The 22,039-nt window shown below is 40.5% G+C and overlaps 2 protein-coding genes across 2 annotated transcripts; one reads left to right on the top strand and one right to left on the bottom strand.

Annotated features, from left to right (window-relative positions):
• The first annotated feature begins 1,174 nt into the window (after nt 1–1,174).
• On the top strand, nt 1,175–8,009 carry cenpm (centromere protein M). The gene is made up of 6 exons (XM_085459550.1): nt 1,175–1,327; nt 3,642–3,718; nt 4,180–4,278; nt 5,152–5,231; nt 5,484–5,575; nt 7,736–8,009. Exons 1-6 carry the CDS (start codon nt 1,271–1,273, stop codon nt 7,883–7,885), a joined length of 555 nt encoding a protein of 184 aa, XP_085315676.1. The 5' UTR covers nt 1,175–1,270; the 3' UTR covers nt 7,886–8,009.
• Nucleotides 8,010–18,041: 10,032 nt separating this feature from the next.
• mb (myoglobin) lies at nt 18,042–20,162 on the bottom strand. The gene is made up of 4 exons (XM_085459545.1): nt 20,078–20,162; nt 19,430–19,515; nt 18,584–18,803; nt 18,042–18,480 (listed from the first exon to the last, which is right to left on the bottom strand). The coding sequence occupies exons 2-4, from the start codon at nt 19,510–19,512 to the stop codon at nt 18,340–18,342; spliced, it is 444 nt and encodes a 147-aa protein (XP_085315671.1). The 5' UTR covers nt 19,513–19,515; nt 20,078–20,162; the 3' UTR covers nt 18,042–18,339.
• Between the last annotated feature and the right edge of the window lie 1,877 nt (nt 20,163–22,039).

Raw genomic sequence — 22,039 nt, 5'->3', positions numbered from 1 at the left:
TGACTTCTCTAATGATTCTCATTTTCTGCTGTGAGATGTGGGTGGTAGGGTTGGAATTGGGCTTAAAACATGAAAGCATTGATCTAGTCTTGACCATATGAAAGGTTCAGGATGCTGAGACTTGGGTGTTGTAATGGGGATATTTTCTTGGCACACCTGACCATCTGAACGTTGTTTAAACACCACATACTGAGTATTGCTGCTCAATTACACAGATTATTTTATGACCACAGTGTACCCGGCTTCTGATGGATATTTCAAATGGCCTCCACAGTCACCATCTGGCAAATTTGCAACAACTTTGTGATGATTTTCTGTTAATATGAATCAAAATCTGAGGAATCTTTCTGGCACTTTGTTGAATCTAGGCCTTGATGAATTAAGGCAGTTCTGTGGGCAAAAGAGGGTCCAGCCTGGTGCTAGCAAGATTTACCTAATAAAGTTGCCAGTGATTATGCGGTAATGGTTATTAGAGGACAAAACATAATCATGCCTATGGATTCATGTAACACTGAGTATGAATCCATACAACTTCACACTCACCATGTCTAAACATTTGCCTGGTGCTGTTTGTAAAGATGGATGCCCTAGCTCCACTTCCTCATGCAAAAGTGAAGCCAAATTTTTCAGGTAACAGGAGCTGCTTTTGGTGGTGGAAAAGATAGCAGGAAGACGTTGGAAAAGTCTGAGCTTTACAGTTTTGATGATCTTTTCCGCAGGTTGTACTTAGACTGAAGGGTTTAAAGTAAGATATCAAAATATGAATAACTATGTATATATATATTTAAAAATGTACACATTACAGGTATGGAAGGTACACGTTTCTCTTTCTGTCATGACGTTGCGTCCCGGGTACATCAAGTTATGAGGAAATTAAAATCAGAGTGAGAACTACATAAAATGCAAAAAACAAGGTATCGTCTTCACTAAAACATTCATATACTGTTGCTGAATCAAAGCATGCTGTATATTCTCTTTGTTGTAAATACCTATATATTGTATATACGTATATATACTGTCAAGTTCCCGTTTATATGGGATGAATGTATGAATAGTAACCAGTTGTATAGTAACCGATCTAATCTGAATGTGAGGTAGGTCCACGCTTGCCAAAGGTGCATGACTCCCGGCGGCCTGTAGGTGGCAGAAGAAAACAGCCAATGAAGATTGGTATACGTCATGACGCCAGACGCATGTTTGGAAAAGAAGCGCGAGAGAAAGAAATGTTCGCCCCGGGTTTGTTTACAAAACTTTATCAAGTTTAGCGAGGATGTCGTTGTTGAAGCCTTTTAGTAAACTCCCTGGTCTGAACACAGCGAACATCTTGGTGAGTTGTTCACTTTAAGAAATAAAAATTTAAAAAGAAAAGGCAAATATCGAGCTGTGTGCTGTGACTGTAGCTGTTTTCAGGACGAGCTAACGGCTGACTGGATGTGTTTTTTATTGGGAGATATCTGGTCGTAAATATCCCAGATATATGGTCGTCAGCTTGGACTAGCAAAATCACTTAAAGACAAATATGACTGTATCAGGAAGAGGTTTTTACACAGTCTAGCAGCTGTTTGGCGTCGTCGGTGTTGTGTGGATAAATCTTGACTTTTCTGTAGATCTACCTAACAAACACTATCTCAACGTTTTTATAATACTTTTATTCTATAATAGCTCTATAACACCCACAACCAGAGGCGTTTCCAATTCAGTCCGAAGGAGGGTGGGATCCCAAGCCCAGATAAAAGGGGAGGGTTGTGTCAGGAAGCGTGCAAAATCTTGCCAACCCAAACAAACATGCGGGTCATCAAGAATGATCTTTCCATACCGGGATGACAGCGACTGCCTGTGGTGCTGGTGGAAATCGTGCTACTGTAAGACAAAGGAAAAGGAAAGGCGTGTTTAGAGACAGCAAGAAGGAAGGAAAGGCGTGAGAAGGACTTAAGGAAAAGAAGGATTGTGGATGTGCACAGGGTTGGTGTGACAGGGAGGATGCTAAGGATAGTGTGAGATGAGGGCGATGATCTGCTGTGGTGACCCCTGAAGTGAGCAGCAGAAGAACTAGAGGCAGGATTTTTTTGTTGTTATTTGTTTCAGGGGGAACCTTCAGAATATTTTCTCTTAAATAAATACTAGGGGCAGGTGATATATAACCTCAAAATTCTATCGCAATATTTCAAGGAAATTTATAATAACGATATTGTTACAATATTGAAAAAAGTACTGAACAATATTTTTTTTTTTACTGCAGGCAAAAGATTTGTTAGCGCAAACAAATATGAAGGGTATCTTACATCCACCTGGCAGACTACCTGGTTCAAGGTGTGAATCCATTGCCAGCAGCAACATAGAGTAATAGTGACACACAGCAGAAGTCAAATGTAAGCTCAAAAGTAGCCTAGGTAGTGTTTTCCCCGGAAATTTTAAGCAAACAAAACATTCCAACAACAGTTAAACTAAAATAACCCTTACAACACTGTCACATAAATAAAAATATATTCTCTCTGGAATATTGCATTTTATGCAGTTGCATAAACCTGTACTTTACCGCTAATTTCCATCCAACACGTGCTCTTTGTGTCATATGGAGTGCAGTGCTCCAGCGATGCCCTTGTTTAAAAGTGGTCACACTTCACCAGCTGTTAGTATCTCCTCCTTGCGCACCTACATATCCCGGTTGTCCTCAATGGTGTGTTTGTGCCTGAAGAAACAATGTTGTAGCTTCCATCTTCAGCTAGAATAGTTTTTGTGCATATTTGGCCAATCATTGTGCTTTTATTTTGTAGTATCTTTCACTAGGCCTTCACTAGAGGCATACATCTTGTTGTCCACATTAGGGAGGATAAACCCATGACATCACTATATCAGTGAGATTTTTTTATATCATATGAAAATTTGTATTATAACAGACGATTTGATACACCACATTCCCAATAAATACAGAGGAGAATATTGCAGAAACATTGAGTATGGTTTTCAGGCTGTTGCAGCAGCACACGTGCTATTAAAAATGGCACGACACAGGAGATGAAATATTTTTATACTGAAAATTGTTAAATTCATTAAATTCATTTTCTTTAACCACTTTAACCAACCCATCACTCCACTGTTATGTGTCTTTAAATACATTAAAATATTTTGTGGGGCTTTGCACATACCCCTTGCCACAACTCTAACAAAATGCAAAGAATCCATTCATATTTTCCAAAATAGAGCGTTTGCTTCCATTTTAGGGTTCAGGGCTGCTTCAGGAGGTCAGATGATTATTCTTAACGGGCTTTAAGTATTTGTCCTTGCAGCAGCTGAAAACAGATGTTGGAAAAATTGCTAATGTCTGGCCAGTAGGTGGTGCAGAGGGTGGTCCTTTTATTTTCCATAGCCTCTCACTGTAACCACAGTCAAATTAGATCACAGTCTGTATAAATTAATATTTTTCAGAATGTTTTATTGCATTGTAATTTATGATTTTATCATCATAAATCTCTATATGAGCAAAAGCCGCTGTAAAAAAAAAAAGAAAGTGGCAACATCTTTGAACTGTGACTGCGAAATGTTTCTTCTGACAGGTTTAAGAGATTTTTTTTTAACCTGTGTGATGGTGTAAAGTGGGATCATCAGGTTTTGTGCTGACTGGTAGTTTTTGTTTCCTGCAGCTGGTGGAGAGTGAGGAGCAATTTCAGCAGAGTTTAGCAGATGTTCTGGTGGAGGAGACCAGTGTCACTGTGAACGTGTGAGTAAAGCTCGCTTCATCCTGCAAACTGCTGAAGTCTGCTATCTGTCAGGGGAAAGTGGCTGCAGCACACAAATGGAAACCGAGTCTGCCATCCTCACAACGAAACAAGATTTGTTTTCTACCATCAGTCGCATTTATGTTTAAACAGTATGACTGTAAACGTTTATTTAGTAACAAAATATTTTTCATAATCAACAACAAACAAGTAGTTATGTACTTGGGAAAAGGACTTTTGTACTACTCAGACTGCAACGTCATAACAGGTTTCCAGCTGGTAATGTAATATTGACTTTATGATTAAATAATTGTGAAATTCTGACTGGGGAACTCGTACGTGATGCTGCACTGTTATTCTGCAGCTGCAGCAAATTACTCAGTTATGCAATGACTTTGATGTGTGAAGACCACCTGAGGTGGGTAAGAGTCCCATGATTGTCATCGCTCTTTGTACTTAACAGGAGACTAGCTAAGAGCCTTCCTTTGCCCATGGAGAATGATGAGAGCCGTCCCAGAATAGACTTGGTTGTGTTCATCATCAACCTAACTTCAGAGCTCAGGTAACTTTCAAATCCATCCGTCGATTTTCAGCTTATCCATTTCATGGTTGCGAGGGTGCTGGAGCCAATCCCAGCTGTCATGGGGTACACCCTCACCGGTGTGTTATAGGGCAAACACAGAGAGACAAAGAGCCATTCACACTCACACTTACCTAAGCCAGGACTGTGGGAAGAAGTCGGTGCAAACTCCACAGTCCGCGGAGGCCTGATCCAGGGGTACCCTCCTTTTGTCTGATTTCAGTGAGTGTCTATTGAAAAGGAACCTGGACTTGTTCCTAGTCACCAAGATGAAAAAATACATACATGTCCAGATGCAATTTGTTGTACTGGCCACCTGAATACACAGGTTCTGCTTCATATAACAGCTTTGTTTTTGTGTTGTTCTTACTTAATTGTTACCAGAGTGAGATGTCATTTTTAAACCACACAAATTGCCCCAAACCAGCCCAGAGACTTTATTTTTCTAGTGTGTTCTGGGACTGCCCTGGGGCCTCCTTCCAGCAGGACTTGCCCAAAACGCCTCATCTAGGAGGTGCCCAGGTGGTTTACCTGATCACCATGGTGTTGATGATCACAATGATTCACTCTGACTATCAACAGCTCGTTCTGGTTCCACTCAGTCCTCTTCAATACAAGATCTCCAGTACTTAAAACTCCGCCTTACTTGAAGCGTCACCTTCACCCAAACTGTGAGCACTAAACCTCAGATTTTGAGGTTTCATGAAGGAGAAACTTGATGTCATCATGCAGAAACGAGATCCCGATGCCTCTGACATACGTTGTCCAAAATATTTTATATTTTAAGTTAAAAACAAGTTCAAAGATGATATGATGTAGCAGTGCTTCATTCTGTTTTGTTTTATTTTGTTGTAGTTTGCAGTCAGCAGAAGCGTCCCTGAAATATTTGGACCCGGGATATTTCCTTGGAAAAGTTTGCTTCATGGTTACGAATGGTAGGGCAACGGTTAAAATCCTTTTATGTGTTTTTCTTTTTGTCTTGTTTTGTTTTATGTTTTGTTTTTTCCCCAGTCCCTTGATTCACAGGAAGAAGGGAAAAAAATAAGCTGAGATTAAATCAAGGAGAAATTGTCTACCACTGTTTACATTTTACTTCACCGTTGAACACCACCCACAACACATATTGTTGTACTTTCAGGCTTTTTTGTGTCTGACCAGCTGACCTTTTATGCTTCTCTTTCTTGTAGCTCGGAACGCTTCCGCCCCCGCTGAGCGCCTGGATGCTGTCAGGAAGCTGGCTGCGTCGCTCCACTGTCCCCTGTTGTTTGCGGAGAATCAGGTTTGTAGCAGTCTGGGTCACAAACACTGAAGATGTTTTAAGTCATATGTGAAATCCAAATCTAGCCCTTCACACATTTTAATCTGAATGTATGTCAGTATACAGTGGGGCAAAAAAGTATTTAGTCAGCCACCGATTGTGCAAGTTCCCCCACCTAAAATGATGACAGAGGTCAGTAATTTGCACCAGAGGTACACTTCAACTGTGAGAGACAGAATGTGAAAAAAAAATCCATGAATCCACATGGTAGGATTTGTAAAGAATTTATTTGTAAATCAGGGTGGAAAATAAGTATTTGGTCAATAACAAAAATACAACTCAATACTTTGTAACATAACCTTTGTTGGCAATAACAGAGGTCAAACGTTTACTATAGGTCTTTACCAGGTTTGCACACACAGTAGCTGGTATTTTGGCCCATTCCTCCATGCAGATCTTCTCGAGAGCAGTGATGTTTTGGGGCTGTCGCCGAGCAACACGGACTTTCAACTCCCACCACAGATTTTCTATGGGGTTGAGGTCTGGAGACTGGCTAGGCCACTCCAGGACTTTCAAATGCTTCTTACGGAGCCACTCCTTTGTTGCCCGGGCGGTGTGTTTTGGATCATTGTCATGTTGGAAGACCCAGCCTCGTTTCATCTTCAAAGTTCTCACTGATGGAAGGAGGTTTTGGCTCAAAATCTCACGATACATGGCCCCATTCATTCTGTCCTTAACACGGATCAGTCGTCCTGTCCCCTTGGCAGAAAAACAGCCCCATAGCATGATGTTTCCACCCCCATGCTTCACAGTAGGTATGGTGTTCTTGGGATGCAACTCAGTATTCTTCTTCCTCCAAACACGACGAGTTGAGTTTATACCAAAAAGTTCTACTTTGGTTTCATCTGACCACATGACATTCTCCCAATCCTCTGCTGTATCATCCATGTGCTCTCTGGCAAACTTCAGACGGGCCTGGACATGCACTGGCTTCAGCAGCGGAACACGTCTGGCACTGCGGGATTTGATTCCCTGCCGTTGTAGTGTGTTACTGATGGTGACCTTTGTTACTTTGGTCCCAGCTCTCTGCAGGTCATTCACCAGGTCCCCCCGTGTGGTTCTGGGATCTTTGCTCACCGTTCTCATGATCATTTTGACCCCACGGGATGAGATCTTGCGTGGAGCCCCAGATCGAGGGAGATTATCATTGGTCTTGTATGTCTTCCATTTTCTGATGATTGCTCCCACAGTTGATTTTTTCACACCAAGCTGCTTGCCTATTGTAGATTCACTCTTCCCAGTCTGGTGCAGGTCTACAATACTTTTCCTGGTGTCCTTCGAAAGCTCTTTGGTCTTGGCCATGGCAGAGTTTGGAGTCTGACTGTTTGAGGCTGTGGACAGGTGTCTTTTATACAGATGATGAGTTCAAACAGGTGCCATTCATACAGGTAACGAGTGGGGGACAGAAAAGCTTCTTACAGAAGACGTTACAGGTCTGTGAGAGCCAGAGATTTTCCTTGTTTGAGGTGACCAAATACTTATTTTCCACCCTAATTTACGAATAAATTCTTTACAAATCCTACCATGTGGATTCATGGATTTTTTTTTTCACATTCTGTCTCTCACAGTTGAAGTGTACCTCTGGTGCAAATTACTGACCTCTGTCATCATTTTAAGTGGGGGAACTTGCACAATCGGTGGCTGACTAAATACTTTTTTGCCCCACTGTATGTTCTCAGTAAAGTTTTGCCTTGCACACTGTTGCATGTTGTGTTTCTTGAACACATTTCTTGTTGAAATGTATGCAGAACAAAATTACAGATTTGTTATCTTTGCATAAGGATTTATTTGGCTTTATTAAACATCCAGTACTTGTTGTAGTCATCGTTTTCAGGCTTGTGAAACAGCTTCTGGCTGTTTGTCTCTTTTTCTTTTTTTCCTTCAGCAGTATGATGGCTAAGCAACTTTTTTGTTGACTGATTCATAAAGCTGAAGTTGCACAGAGGGAAAAGCCTGAAATTGAACTCAGAAGGGAAAGCTGTTTGTGTGCGTGTTGTGTAGCTCAGCATCGCTGTAGTTTAGAGGGTTCTGCGCTGTTGTTGACAATAAAACATCAAATGTAATTTTTGTGTCTTTGCGTTTCCTAAAAAGCCATCCTGTGTAATCTTTCCTTCCCTACAGACTCCAGATGGAGTGGCCAGTGCTACAGAGAGGCTGCTGACTATTCTCAAGGTGGCCGCCGGCCTCGTTCCCATTGCCACTGCTCTCTACGTGTCTAACCTGACTCGGTGCACGCTTCCCCTGGACATCGATCAGCCGAGCTTTGATTAGGTCCTCTGATTGATTCCTTTAAAGTGATAACTTCCTCTACTTTATCGTGTTTATATTTATTTGTAGAAGTTGTTAATGTCGACAATTACACGTCTTCTTTTTCAAATAAATGTTATCAGGTGTATTTAATTCTGATCCATTACATTATGTTTTACATGAACAGTGCTGTGAAAAACACTCCAAGTACACCCTACAATTCAATATCGTAGAACCACCTTGGCAGCAGGAACTAATTGCTTTTGATATGACTTTATCAACGTGTCACATCGTTGTGGACGACTTTCAGCCCACTCGTCTTTACAACGTTGTGACACTTCACTGAAGTTTGCGGCATTTGTTTACAGCAGCTCTCTTAAAGTCCCGCCACAGCATGTCATTTCGGGTTGAGATCTGGACTTTGACTGGACCATTGCAACAGCTTGATTCTTTTCCAGACATTCTGTTGTAAATTTGCTACTGTCCACGACCCACTTCCAGCCAAGCTTTAGTTGTCAAACAGATGGCATCACATTTGACTCGACTTGATGTTCAAGGAAGTTCATGGTCAACTCAATGACTGCAAGATTCCAGGTTCCAAATCATCGCCCCTCCTCCACAGTGCTGATTTGCTGCGTTTGGATTTCTCCCTCCATGGTGCTGGTGCTGTGCATTATTGCCTAACATCTCTACTTTGGTGTCATCTGTCCAAAGAACGTTGGTTGTGGTTTGTTCAGATGGAACTTTGCAAACCTAAACTGTGCAGCAAACTATGCTTATTCACCCTATTTCTAATTGTACCTTAACATTTAACATGCTAACTGAGGTCTGTAGAGTCTGAGATGTAGATGAGTTTTTGTTAATTTTTTTCTGACCTTGGGTTGAATTTGCTGGGTTGTCCAATCCTGGGAAGATTGTTGTTAACAAACGAGGGGCGATCGTGGCTCAAGAGTTGGGAGTTCGCCTTGTAATCGGAAGATTGCCGGTTCGAGCCCCGGCTTGGACAGTCTCGGTCGTTGTGTCCTTGGGCAAGATACTTCACCCATTGCCTACTGGTGGTGGTCAGAGGGCCCGGTGGCGCCAGTGTCCGGCAGCCTCGCCTCTGTCAGTGCGCCCCAGGGTGGCTGTGGCTACAATGTAGCTTGCCATCACCAGTGTGTGAATGTGTGCGTGAATGGGTGGATGACTGGATATGTAAAACGCTTTGGGGTCCTTAGGGACTAGTAAAGCGCTATATAAATACAGGCCTTTTACCATTTAACAAACAGCTGATTACTCCAAATCTGCTTTTATAGTGGTGGTCACACTTGTTTATGATTATTAATCAAGTGCACTCATTTGGCTGCAAATTCCCCGTGATTCAGCACAGTTTTTCAGAGTTTTTCAGAGTACAAGATCCTGGGAAAACTTTTTCTGGTTCATGACCGTATATGAAGCAGTAAGTGTTAAAGGGTTGAACATAATTAAAAAAATTTCCATGTAAATACACTTCAGTGGGCTTTATATGATTGTTTGGAGTTTCATTACATTAATACCATGTTTTTATTTAGGTTCTCAAAAAAAGTTGTGAACTGGAGGCAAAATTTGAATCTTTCCAGTGCACAAATAAATCAAACTAAAAATAAATAATGAATAAAATAGTCCAACAGTTTTAAATCAAGTAAAATCCACATCTCGTTTCTTCATATTTTGCTACAAATATGGCAAATAGGTGTAAATACAGAAAAAAAGTCAAACAGAGTTTAAATCATTCTAACTGGTTTTAAAGTCAGTATTTGGTATGACCATCTTTATTCTCCAAGACAGCCTGAACTCTCTTAGGCAAGCTTTCTTGTAATTTCTTGAATTAACAAAAAGTTGATTGTGTTCATCTGGATATAGCGTTTTCAGCGGGAGAAACATTTCATCACTCATCCAAGTGACTTCTTCTGCACGCTACGTCCATGAACAGAGTCAACGTTGTTTAGATTTCTTACCTGGTTGGTTGAGCATGCATCAAGACATGTCTTCATTCAGGATAATTTTTCTATGTTTCTTGAGGGATGATCAAAGCTCTTCTTTAGATGTTGGCTGCCTTTTGTTCTGGCCTCTATCAGGAGAATCCCACACTGCTTCAGATGCTCTGGGGAGGCCAATCCATGACTGATGGTGTTGTATTGTATTGTTTTGCCAATAAGACAGTTTCCAGATGGTTTTGTATGGTGGATCAAAACCTGATGATACTTTTCTGCTTTACTATCATGTGTTCATAATTCCCAAGACCCCAGCACCACTGGCTGAACGGCAGCTCTAAACCATGTCAGAGCCTCCATACCTACTCCACACGCTCACAATGATTTCTACCAAAAATATCACAACTGGATTGTCACTCCTAAAGACCTGTTGTTGCCGATTTTAGTTTCCTCAAATGTTTTTACCCGTCAGCTATAAAGTGCTGATGAGATATTGTTAGCAGCCTGCTGGGCGGGCAGGCAACATGGACACCCAAGATTGTGAATGTGATAACTCAAGAATGAAGCAATGTAGGACTTTCTAATTGATAATAGACTTAAAACGGGTGTAAGATGCCAATTATTGAAGCAAAAAATACTAGAAAGTCTGACTCCATGCAAGAAAAAACGAGGGGTCTCTATTTTGGAAATAAAAGACTTCCTGGTCACGCCACCATCGAATCCATCCAAGTTACATGGTTTATTAAAATAATCAAATTACAGCGTTTACATTTATGTTAGACTACTTTTAATTAACTGCTTTATCCCACTTACAATGAATTTTAAAAAAAAAATAATCTTGTTCATGACCTGTGTAGCATGTTAACACTATTGGAAGTAAAAAATAACTTAAACTCCAATTTTGAAAACACAACTTTCTTTTTTTCTTTTTTTTTTTTATAAAGCTCTGACTTGTATTATGAGTCTGTGGTCTGGGAGAGAGTCCTGTAACTCTCTGTCTGCAAAATGCAGTATATAATGACCAATGCTGGGCAATTAATTATATAGTTACTTCTTCAAAAAAGTAACTGAGTTATGCAAACAAAGTTTTTTGCAGCTGTTTACCTAAAAATGCAGCCAAGGCGTTTTTTAAATAAACATTTCAAACTATTTACAGAACAATCAGCTGTTCTGCATCAAATTTGATGCCACACAAATCATTTGTGCCACTCCAAAAAATAATTTCTGTCCACTATGAGATAAAGGAGAACAACAGCCTGATACCTGCAGGCCTGACAACAGGAGATGTATCACTCCTGTAACACCTGTAACATTCAGTTGTCGCCTCATTGTTCTGACACACACAACAAAACTGTTGACTACACACTAACTACACAAGATTCACTCCTAACCCCCCCTCCCTCTCCCTTCCTAAACAACTAAATGCCATGTTGCCATATCATTTTTTTGATTGGTCGACATGGTACATTTTTCCACCAATAGGAAAGAGTGGGGGTTTTTTGGTTTTGGCTTTAATCACAGGAGGAGAGTGCTTTCGAGCGTTTTTCTTATAAAACGCCGTTTTTTACCGTTTCAGTAAATATAAACAACGACAGTATTCAGGAAGACAACCCAACATTGTATAGGTTTTTATCATAACTCTGGTTTTAGTGACCTATCAACACAATTTAAAAACTGGTATAAAGTCCACACTTTTTCCTTCAATTGTTCCGTCTGTCCTGCTCACATCTCCGATGCTTGTCCACGTTGTCATTAAGGTGGCTTCACTCCACATCAGCCACGCCGCTTTGCTTGCTAAAACACCGGTGCACATAAAGACGCTGTCGTAGCCTGTCAACGACGTTGATTAGCTGCGTATATACGAATGTGAATCGCATTATTGGCTGAAATATGGGATGGCGGCATCGTTCTAATCCCGTACGGGAGCAGCCAGTCACTCACTGGCTAACACTGCAAAACAGAATTGTTAAAGTATTCATTTTATTTCAATTCTGCGTTTCTGTGCGCAACGCAGATTTTCTGTGCGCAGAGACCGTGCCAGCAGTGCGCAATTGCGCACGCGCGCAGGGAACATTGCCTTGGACGATATAGAATGATTAAAATAAAGTTTGTTCAGCTTGCAACTAAATGAAGAAACAACCTGTCGTTTTTATTAGCAGCAACTGTTTGACCTCAGCCCCAGTCAACAGCTGCTCAGACTTCAAAGGGGGTACGAACCAAGGAGAGAGGAGTGTCCTTCACAGGGTGCGACCAATAGCACTGTGCCTGGTATCACATCGGCATGCATGCACCAGCGCGCACACACACTATTAATAGTTAGGTTATCATCACAGCAATTATCTATCACGCAGGTTAGGCAAACACTGTAATGGTGTCAGGCCAGGAACTGGAAGGACAGCGAGGGGTCAGTAGGGCTGGAGAATGTCAGCAATAACACTGATATCTTTGACTCTCATGGCTCTTTCATGCATTTACGTTCTGTATACAGAAAGAAAAATAACCCCCTTTTTTTTGCTTATTGAGAAAAATGTTGGCGCCTAAACTGTGCAGAAGGTCATGAGATGGTGGCAGTGAACTGATGACCTTTTCATTTATGTACTGATGTGTTGTACTTGACGTTTGCTGTGTATTTTAAAGGATTTGTTTTCGGTTTGGCTTACAGTAATTGCACTTTCTATTCTGTTTCTACACAGAAGGTCAAGCCTTGTCCACTGGTTGGCTTTTTCTGTATCTAAGCCCTTTGTCTCTATCAGAGGTAACTTGGGGTTCAGTATCTTGACCACAAATACTTCAAGATGGAGGTTGGAGTGGGCAAGGAACTCACAACTGACCTTCTGATTGGTAGATCCCGTGCTACCTCCTGAGGCTGAGGTAGCTTAGGTACCTCCTGAGCTACAGGTCCCTCATATACAGCTAGGTCCATAAGTATTTTTGGACAATAACACTTTTTTGTTAACTTTGCCTCTAAACACTACCACAATGGGTTTGAAATCAAATAATTATGATGTGATTGAAGTGCAGACTTTCAGCTTTAGTTCAGTGGATTTTAGTCCCCCGTTTACAAAAGCTCAAAAGTAATTTGACAACAGACTTCATGGACATGTGAGGAGTGTTCCCTGATTATTCCATGATACATTAAGCAGATAAAAGATGTGTTTAATTTGTATTTGGTAGATTTTCACTTGAACTATCAATATGAGCTTTAAAGAGATTGATGAGTTGATGCATGTGATGGAGTCAATCATTAGGCCGAAGGAAAAAAACCATCAGAGAGAGCAAAAACTGGTAAGTAGTATGGTGAAGGACAGACACAGCTCATAATCTAAAGCATATGACATCATCTGTCAAACATGGTGGAGGTAATGGTGTGGGCATGTATGACTGCCAGTGGAACCAGGTCACTGGTGTTTATTGGTGATGAAATACAAGATAGAAGTAGCAGGATAAAATGTGAAGTGTACAGGGCTGATTCAGGTCAAACTACTTCACACAAATTGATACGGATCCAAAGCAACCTGCAAAAGCAACCCAAGAATTTCTCAAGGCAAAGAAATGGGATATTTTTCAATGGTCAAGTCAGTCACCTGATCTCAACCCAATAGAGCATGCTTTTCACTTACTGAAAAGAAAACAAACTTTTTGGGGGCAGAAAGACCCACAAACAAGCAGGAACTGAAGGCAGCTGCAGTAATGACCTAGCAGAGCATCTCAAGGGAGGAAAAACAGCATTTAGTGATATCCGGTGGTCATTGACCGCAAAAGATTTTCATCCTTCTTTCAGCTACTCCCTTAAGGGGCTATTTTATTTAAAAAGCAAACAAACAAACAAACAAAAACGCTCATATTTAAAATCATGTTCTTCGGTTACTTTTGAGCTTCTGAAGCTGAGGGACTGTGTATAAAAACGGCTTTAATTCCCAAACTGTTAATGCAACCATTTTGTTAAATCCCTTAAATTAAAGTTGAAGGTCTGCACTTCAATCACATATTGACTGGTTTCAGTTTAAAATCTGTTATGATGGCGGCGAGAGGCAAAACTACAAAAATATTGTCATTGTCCAAGAATTAACTGTTCGTATTTGTTAGCATGTGGAGAGTGGAAGCGGGGTCTAATCTGTGACAGTCAGTGAAGATCTCATTATAGTGCAAATGTTCTCTTGTGTTTGCTCACTCAGGACACATGTTCATGTATAAGGACACTGTCATTTGTTTCATCGTAGTCCCAATGGTCCATACTGGTGAACCAAAGTCCAGGAGCCACCTCACCATCATGGTAACCAGTTGTTGTTTATGTTATTGCTTTTCCTACCGTGACGAGGCCTCAAGTCTCGGCTCAGGTGTTGACAGCTGCTATCAACTGAACACGTTTTCCTGTATAAACAAATAACAGTGGTCCGCAAGGTGCAGCTCTCCTTGCACCTTGGTAATAGGTGAAGTCGTGCCAGAAGCCTCCATCCTCCATAAAAGTGAAGCCATAATTAAGGAAAGTGTTTTTGCTGCTCCTTAAATCTGAGAACTGATACTTGACGATTAGTTTGAAAGGAAACAGAAGCCAACTGAGTCAGCAGCAGGGGAAGCATTCATGCAGTCACAGAGTAGAGAATTATGCTGAGCTTGTGGATAACATGCTGAAAGCATATCAGCTAATGAGTGCAGAATGTCACAGACGATGTGATTTTTACATTCTCATCTTGACTTTTTATACCCAGCAAATCTGCTCGACTCAGGGACGAGATTTGATGGGCGACCTCTGTTGGTTCTTAAGTATAGAGACGGGTGTTCAGTACAAACACGCCGTAGCACGCTGACCTGTTTTTCCGACAGAAATTTGCTTTAATGCGTCTCTGATATCATCCTCTGGTTTATCTTCAGGATGAGCACATTAAAACAATTATGGTGGGAAATAATTAAAATTCCAGACATTGTGTTGATATTGTTCATATCTGAAATCAATGTAAAGTAAAAAAAAAAAAAAGATAACAAGCTGGTCTGAAGTTCACAGCAGCAAACAAAAATATTTTTTTAGACGAGTATAACAGACGGCTAATGACTAATTTTTTTTTTTATGTGTTCATCATTTGCAAACAGCACACTTGAGGATACATGGACTACTGCTCAATCCCTTGTAGGCTTGTACAGCCTGTGGCCGGCTGGACCCTGTGGTTAGCGTTGTCACAGCAGACAGGGTGAGACATCAGAAATGAGGTTTGATGAATCAGTGCAGCCCACCCATCTTCAGCCTGAGCAGCTGCCTGATCTGTCACATCGTAAACACGTGTGTGAAAGTGCAGGGACTTACATAATTCGACTAACGTCCAGTTAATATCATGTTGCTTCACAGGTTCAATTAAAGCTGCAGAACATTTTGGTATTGCACAGTGTATAAAATTAGCAGAAGCGCAGTATGCTTCATGTGTTTTATGGCTATTTGAATCACCTGTGTGACCTATTTTAATGGAAAACTTTTTGTTAAAGCAGGAAAAAGGGGGATCTACTGATCCATGCAACATTAAAATAATCAACATACCTGTTTGTTTATTTTGGTTACAGTTTTGAAAAAAGGATATTTCTAAATTCAATCTTGGAGTTTTTCACATGACAGGATTATATTATCTGACGTAAGTGTGCAAAAACCTGGGAGTGTATCTATTTTCTCTACTGCTTATCCATTTTGGGGATGCAGAGGGCTGGAACCAAACCTGTGTGTCAGGGTGAGAGCCAGGGTGCACCCAGTCCACACCTAACATGAATGTCTTTGAACTGTGGATTTTTGTTACCTTCACCAAAGACGTCATGTTTTTGGTAGTGTGTGCATGTCATTCTGCCTGTAAACACGATAGCATGAACATTTTTGAATGAATTCGGATGAAACTTTGTAGGGCTGTAACAATCCGATCAAATTTCACCCACTGAGGTCTTCAAGGTCACCGTAACGATTTATTGATCAAAAATTGACCAAAAATTTGACTTAGAAGCTATGAAACTTACAAGTGTGGTGTGTATTGTCCACAGATTTAAAATATCATCTCCCATTGGACCTCTGACCTCTCCTTCAAGGTCAACAGATTGATCTGAAGGTCAGAGTGATAATAATATAGAGCCATTTAAAATAACAACAGGTTTTCAGATTGACAAGAACCTGTTGGCATGGCATAATTTGATTGTGACTTTGTTACGTACCTTATAATAACCGGTCATAACCGTTAAAACAATTTGAATACATTTATAATGTTCCAAACTAAGCTTTTTTTTTTGTGTAATCTTCTTTGGAAAGCAAAATAAACTGATGATCAAAAAAATTCACCCGATGAAGTGAAATGACTGCTGGACGTGTCCTATATCCACACATATAAAAAAGAATAAAAAGTAATTATACTCAAAATGATGTCAAGTATAAAAAACGAGTTTCAGCAGAGCAAATAACAAAAGCCTGCACTTTGCACTTGTTATTGCTGCACTACTTAAAGTTCATTTAAAAACAACAATAAAAATGTTTACATAATGAATGCAATCCCATTTCCATAAAAGTAAATATAAATACTCTACAAAGAGTGAGCTGCATGACTGGCTGAGGCTTAACTCTCCGAGTCTTTCGTGTTTAAATGTTAGGTGTAATTTCTACTTCTTTTGTTTTCTGAACAGCCACCCATCAAAAAGAAAAGTCTTAAAAGGAGCAGTGACAATGACAATAATAGAAGAACTGTCTGCAGGGAGCACCCCGTTCCCATCTTTGGTACCAGTTGAGAACCAGGCCGGTGAAATTACGTGAAAAAACACTTGTCCTGTGTGCCACTAAATGGATAAGTAACCTGAGACTATTGTCCCGTGGATATGCATTTGAAAAGCGTTTGACCAGAGGCACCGTGCCTGATGTCACGTCTGCATGCGTGCACTAGCACACTCACTAATAATAGGTTATCATCATCCGTCATGGAAGTTAACCAAACACTGTTTTGGCATCAAGTCAGGAACGGGAAGGACAACAAGGAGTCAGTGGGACTGAGATATGTCAGTGATAAGGCTGTTATCTTTGACCCTCTCGGCTGTTTTTCACATTTTACATTCTCAGAAACAGTTGATGGCTCAACCATAAGACGTGATTTCCACTTCTTATTCAGGCAAAATGTGGAAAGTGTGCAAATAGTGAGTCTTTAATTACTTGAGGCATCCAAGGACGACTCTTCAGTACCACCGACTCATTTTAGGTTGTAATTTGTGCAACACTGACAAATGCACACCCGTTGTGTAGGAGTAAATCAAAATAGATCAGTTTCTGAAATAAAACCATCCCACAATCAAAGTCTCTTAAATCACCTCAGATGCTCTGTTTGCACTCCAGGAGGTCGTCCTGACCATGTATTCGTGCCTAAATGCACTAAGCTGCTGCCTTGTGAGCGACTGATTAGGTATTTGCAATAAGGAGTAGTTGAATATACCTAATAAAGTGACTAGTGGGTATATATGAGTTTCTATGGCAACAACACTTTAATCAGATTATCAGTCTGTTCTCAAAACCTCTGCAGTGCCTCAAAAACCAGATGCTATGTTTTTTTGAATTTACCGGTTGTAAAATATTCACTGCATCATTTGATTTTGCCTTTTTCCTGTGAAAAACTCATTGCTTTCATATGTTAGATTTTTTCTACTGGAAACAACCAAGAAACAGGTGATGAGGGGGCTCCAAATTTGTAAAGAGTGAGAAGAGCTCAGGGTTACTCCTCCCTCCCCTGAGCAGCAAGGATAACATTGAACACAGGGACGGGGAGAAAGGAAGAGTATTATCTCTTGAAAACAGCCTCACAGGAAGTTGAAGTAATGGAGGTCCCAAAGCTGCTCATGTGACGGACTCTGCTTCTTGTAACGTCCACAGATCAGGTGATAGGTCCTAATAGCTCCCTGTGAGAGGGACTGCTAAAGTCTTTGTCTCATCCTGTTCACAGGATGAATGTGACCAAGAGTGGAAAGTGAGTCTGAAAGATAATACCCTGCGTGAGAGTCCAACAATACTGAGCAATTTGAGGGGTTTTTTGAGTGTCTTTGAGACCACGGGCACGCATGCCAACACCAAGGGTTTCACTCTTTACTTGCTTATCAAGACAGTCTGACAAATGTCCTCAGTTGACTTTCAGATCAGTCAGCAGCCACTATCAAGTTTAACTATAACGTGTCAGGACAATGCATATTCAAATGTGTAGAATGAGAAAAAAAACAAAAACAAAAAACAGAACTTCAATGGACAAAGTAGTGCAGAGAGTTTTATTGTTACGAGTGATTTCAGCATTATGCGTTTCCAAGTTCAAGAATGCAGATCAAGAATTTTATTTAGCTGAAACACAAAGCTGTTAATTTCTGAGTGACACTAGAAGTGTAAAGCAGTTGAATACAGTAAACCAAGCAACTCTGAATCAAACTGATTCCAGAAAGTGTAACATACAGATTACTGAGGCTTTCAATTTCCCTATAAATCATTTGCATGTGGATATTTTTCATGTCTTCAGCTCTGTATGGAAGAGTAGTAAGTCAGTCTCAGCCTGTGAAGCCCAGCTCTTTGTAGCTGACCTCAAGGTCAGCGATGACCTTGCTCATCACGTTCCTCAGGCCCTGTTGTCCAGCGGCATCGAGTCCAGCCTTCTCTGCAAAGACTTTAACGATGACCTCAGAGATCAGCTGGAAGGAGAAAAATTCATTTACTTCAGTCAAGCTCAGTTTAACAGCAAGCATGAGGTGATGGAGCTACAGTAAACTTTGTCCTCTTGCACACTAAGCTCACCTTGAAGTTGTTAATGGGGATCTTGTGCTTTGTTGCATGGCTGTTGGCCAGAGGTTTGAGAATGGCAGCATGGTTGCCTTTGGCCTTCAGCAGTTCGCCCAGTTTCTTTAGCACGGTGGCTCCATGGTCAGCAACAGCAGAGCTACTGGCCAGCTCACCCTGAGGGATGCCGACAAACTTGGGGAACAGCTTCTGGGTCTCCGGGTGCTCCGTGAATAAACTGAAGAGGAAATAGAGCAGCAGGGTCATACCACACAGATCATGGTTTGCATTTTAGCCATTTAGGGTGGCAGTGTAGACGCCATAATTTATCCTACTTTGATTACATCACTCTTATGCACAAAATGTTTATTCCTGGCTGTGATAAGACTGGATACAAACACATGGGACCGCTTTAATAAGGCCCATCCCATCTCCTTCAGTAGAATAGCTCCTGTGCCGCCATTATGATCCTCAATATGCTCATGTTTGTGTTGGCACTGGCGGAAGTTTGGAAATTAAATTAGATCAGTTAATGGCGTTTTTCCCTCTTGTCCATTAACACAAATTAGAAGGGGGGAGGAAATCTAAGCAACTGAATATAACCGAGTCAAACATCAACCATGACCTTAAGACAAAGATTTAATATCTCCGTGTTTTAAACAAACACAGATTTAGGCATCATAAAAGTTAGTGATGTGGCAGTGGTTGCCAAGTGTGCAATTAGACAGGTGGTGGCATAAATAACACATGAATTCTATTCTTAAACTGCACTGGAGGAGATGAATTTTTAAACTCCTGGCCACAGGTCTGAGTAATGAGACCTACAACGAGTACAATCTTATTTTTCTTTCCAGAGTCACTGACCGGTTCAAAACCAGGCTCCCATAGCCAGTGTAGTCTGCTTCCACTGGTCCCCAGTACTTCAGAACTGCGTCAAAGTCCCCCATGATCTGAGAAGATGAGGGGAGAGAGTGAAAGAAAAAAAAAAAAGTTGCCTGATTATATGAAGCTTGTCAGTTACAGATGCAGTTATCCTGTACTGCACTTCTGTTTGAGTTAATGGCTGAGAACCAACAACAATATCAGTCAAGGGCAACTTGTGAAAGATGGATATATTACCTCAGATGAACTCAGGGAGTCTGACTGGCAACCTCAGTATAGCTTTAAATAGTTTATTTGAAGTGAAATCAGATTCACTTTTAGTTTTAATGCATTTGAGGTCATGAGAACGCTGTGAGATATGTAAACAGAGTGAAGTTCTTACAGATTATCCCACAGTGCACTAATCAGTCATGCATTTCCTTTGTTCTGCTTACGCTAGTTTATTAAGATAGCTTTTAATTTAGCAGTGTTGACATTTTACATTTCCCCCCCTTTAACTGAAAAACTCAGATTCCCAAGCATCCTGAAAGAAAAAAGTTTAAGATTAATTTTACCCCTGAAATGTTTAACTCCCAAGTCATGATATATATTGTTTAATTAATTCTATTATTGCAGAATCCATTGCCTTACCTGCAAGCTTGTAATATATCCTGTGTAGTTACACCAAATTCCTCTTGTCCTGACTAAACCCCCCAGAGCTGACCTTTTATACTCCCTCTGTGCTGTCACCAAGTTTTGTTTCCCCCCCCCCCCAGCTCTCTGTGAGGCTGCCTCTTACTGCACGTCTCCCAAATGTTCCCAATGCCTCCAACGTCTACCTGGAAACTTAATTCCAGGTGACTTAGCCACTTGGGGCATCTTTGGTGTGTTTTGTGGCCGAGCCATCAAGTAGCCCAGGTAGAGTGAGTAAAGTAGGTCATTTGAGGGAGAAAAAAAAAAAAAACAAAAAAAAAAAAACAAAAAAAAAAAAAAAAAACACCACACACACACACACACACACGACAAAAATAACTACATACAAAAATAGGGCTCTAGTTGAGAATTTAGTTTTAGTGTTACCTTTCCAAGCTGCAAATCTAGCATCTTAAAGCAATTTTCCATTTGTGATTTTAGAGCAGCCTACTCACATTAGACAGCAGGTGAATTTCACAGCAATCCCTGCACTAAAACTTCATCCAGTACTTTCACTTATCAGTTTGTCATTAGCTACTCAAATAGTTCTGCAGTAAAACCTGCAGAGATACAGTAATTCTGCTCAACTGGAGCAATTCAAACTAATTGCATCAAAATGTCATTGATTCTAAGCTTCACAATGGATATAATGTGAAGGCAGAACACACGCTATACTTCAGGATCTTTTCCTGCTTTGATCAAACTTTTCTAGATTAATTTCCTAATTTTGACTTTAGAGTCAGATAGTGGGTTTCAATTGTAATAAATTTGATCAAATTCCTCCCAAGAGTATTAAAATGTCAGAATTGTTTCAGTCTTGATTTTCTTGAGTCTAGCCAGTGATTTTAGTTTACTAGAAATACCCTGCAGTAAAAACACAACACACTCCAGTCAGCTTACAATAGTCTGTGCCCTTTTCTTCCATGCTACACTTAAGGACACTTCTACACGCATTACTATGATTTCTACCACCTGAGTTTCAGTGGTGGGGAGGACAGACACTTAGATTATGATTAATCTAGAAAACCCTCTAATGGGAGGAAGTAGTCAGAAGCCTGACAGTTTTCCCAGTACCTTGCATAATTTTATGTGCAAAAACAGCTGCGCACCATGTCATATTTTTATTGCTAATCAATTTATAATTTCACTCTTAAATAGCAACATTTCAACACAGTTAAGATCAGATTATCAGCCATGTTGGTGGAAATACAGGAATCTTTATATCCAACAGCCAAGATTAGTTGTGGTCATGACTGTATGCAAGATCTGATGCACTGTGAATGTAATCAGGGAATTAGATGCTATAAAAATCCAGACAACACCCGCAACCACATGTACAAAATGTGTGATTGAAATTCCATCAGGAGAATATATGTGCAGACAGACACTCACCAACTCAAGAATACACACCAACCCAGGAAGTCAAGGTTATGTAAGACACCAGCAGCTTAATTGTTCAGTACAAACCTGCTGTAATGTTTTGTATAAAAATCATTTACCATGTGTGTAAGATAAATTAATGTACAAACACACTCATGACTAATTATCAGGAAAGCCCCTCTGGTGACCAATAAAACTACTTTACATTTCCATGAGATACATTTGGATTGTATCGCTGGTTCGAGTTTTGGGTCAGTTTGTGTTGGCGAATCACATTTTCTCAGCACGTTTACTTCTGCCCGAGTCCTAATTATTCAGTTTTCAAAAGGGTACACACTGAACAATGAAACCTCTGTTTCTTTTGATTCCAGTCTCAGCCGATTTGAAATGTATCAGATTCCGTTACTGAGGACTGATTGTTTGGTATTCCCTCCAACCTGAAACCTGAGCCCCTGCGCTGCCCACATGCTTCAATTTATTACTATGCCATTGCTGCACGGCAGAATTATTCAAATGCAACCAGTAAGAAAAATGCAAAGC

Source organism: Copadichromis virginalis, linkage group LG6 (genome assembly GCF_057382275.1).
Source record: "Copadichromis virginalis isolate Kocher_CV1m ecotype Utaka linkage group LG6, C_Virginalis_male_GT1.1, whole genome shotgun sequence".
In the NCBI taxonomy this organism is placed as follows: Eukaryota; Metazoa; Chordata; class Actinopteri; order Cichliformes; family Cichlidae; genus Copadichromis; species Copadichromis virginalis.
Note: the sequence above shows the minus strand (reverse complement) of the source record. Positions and strands in the feature narration are given on the sequence as shown.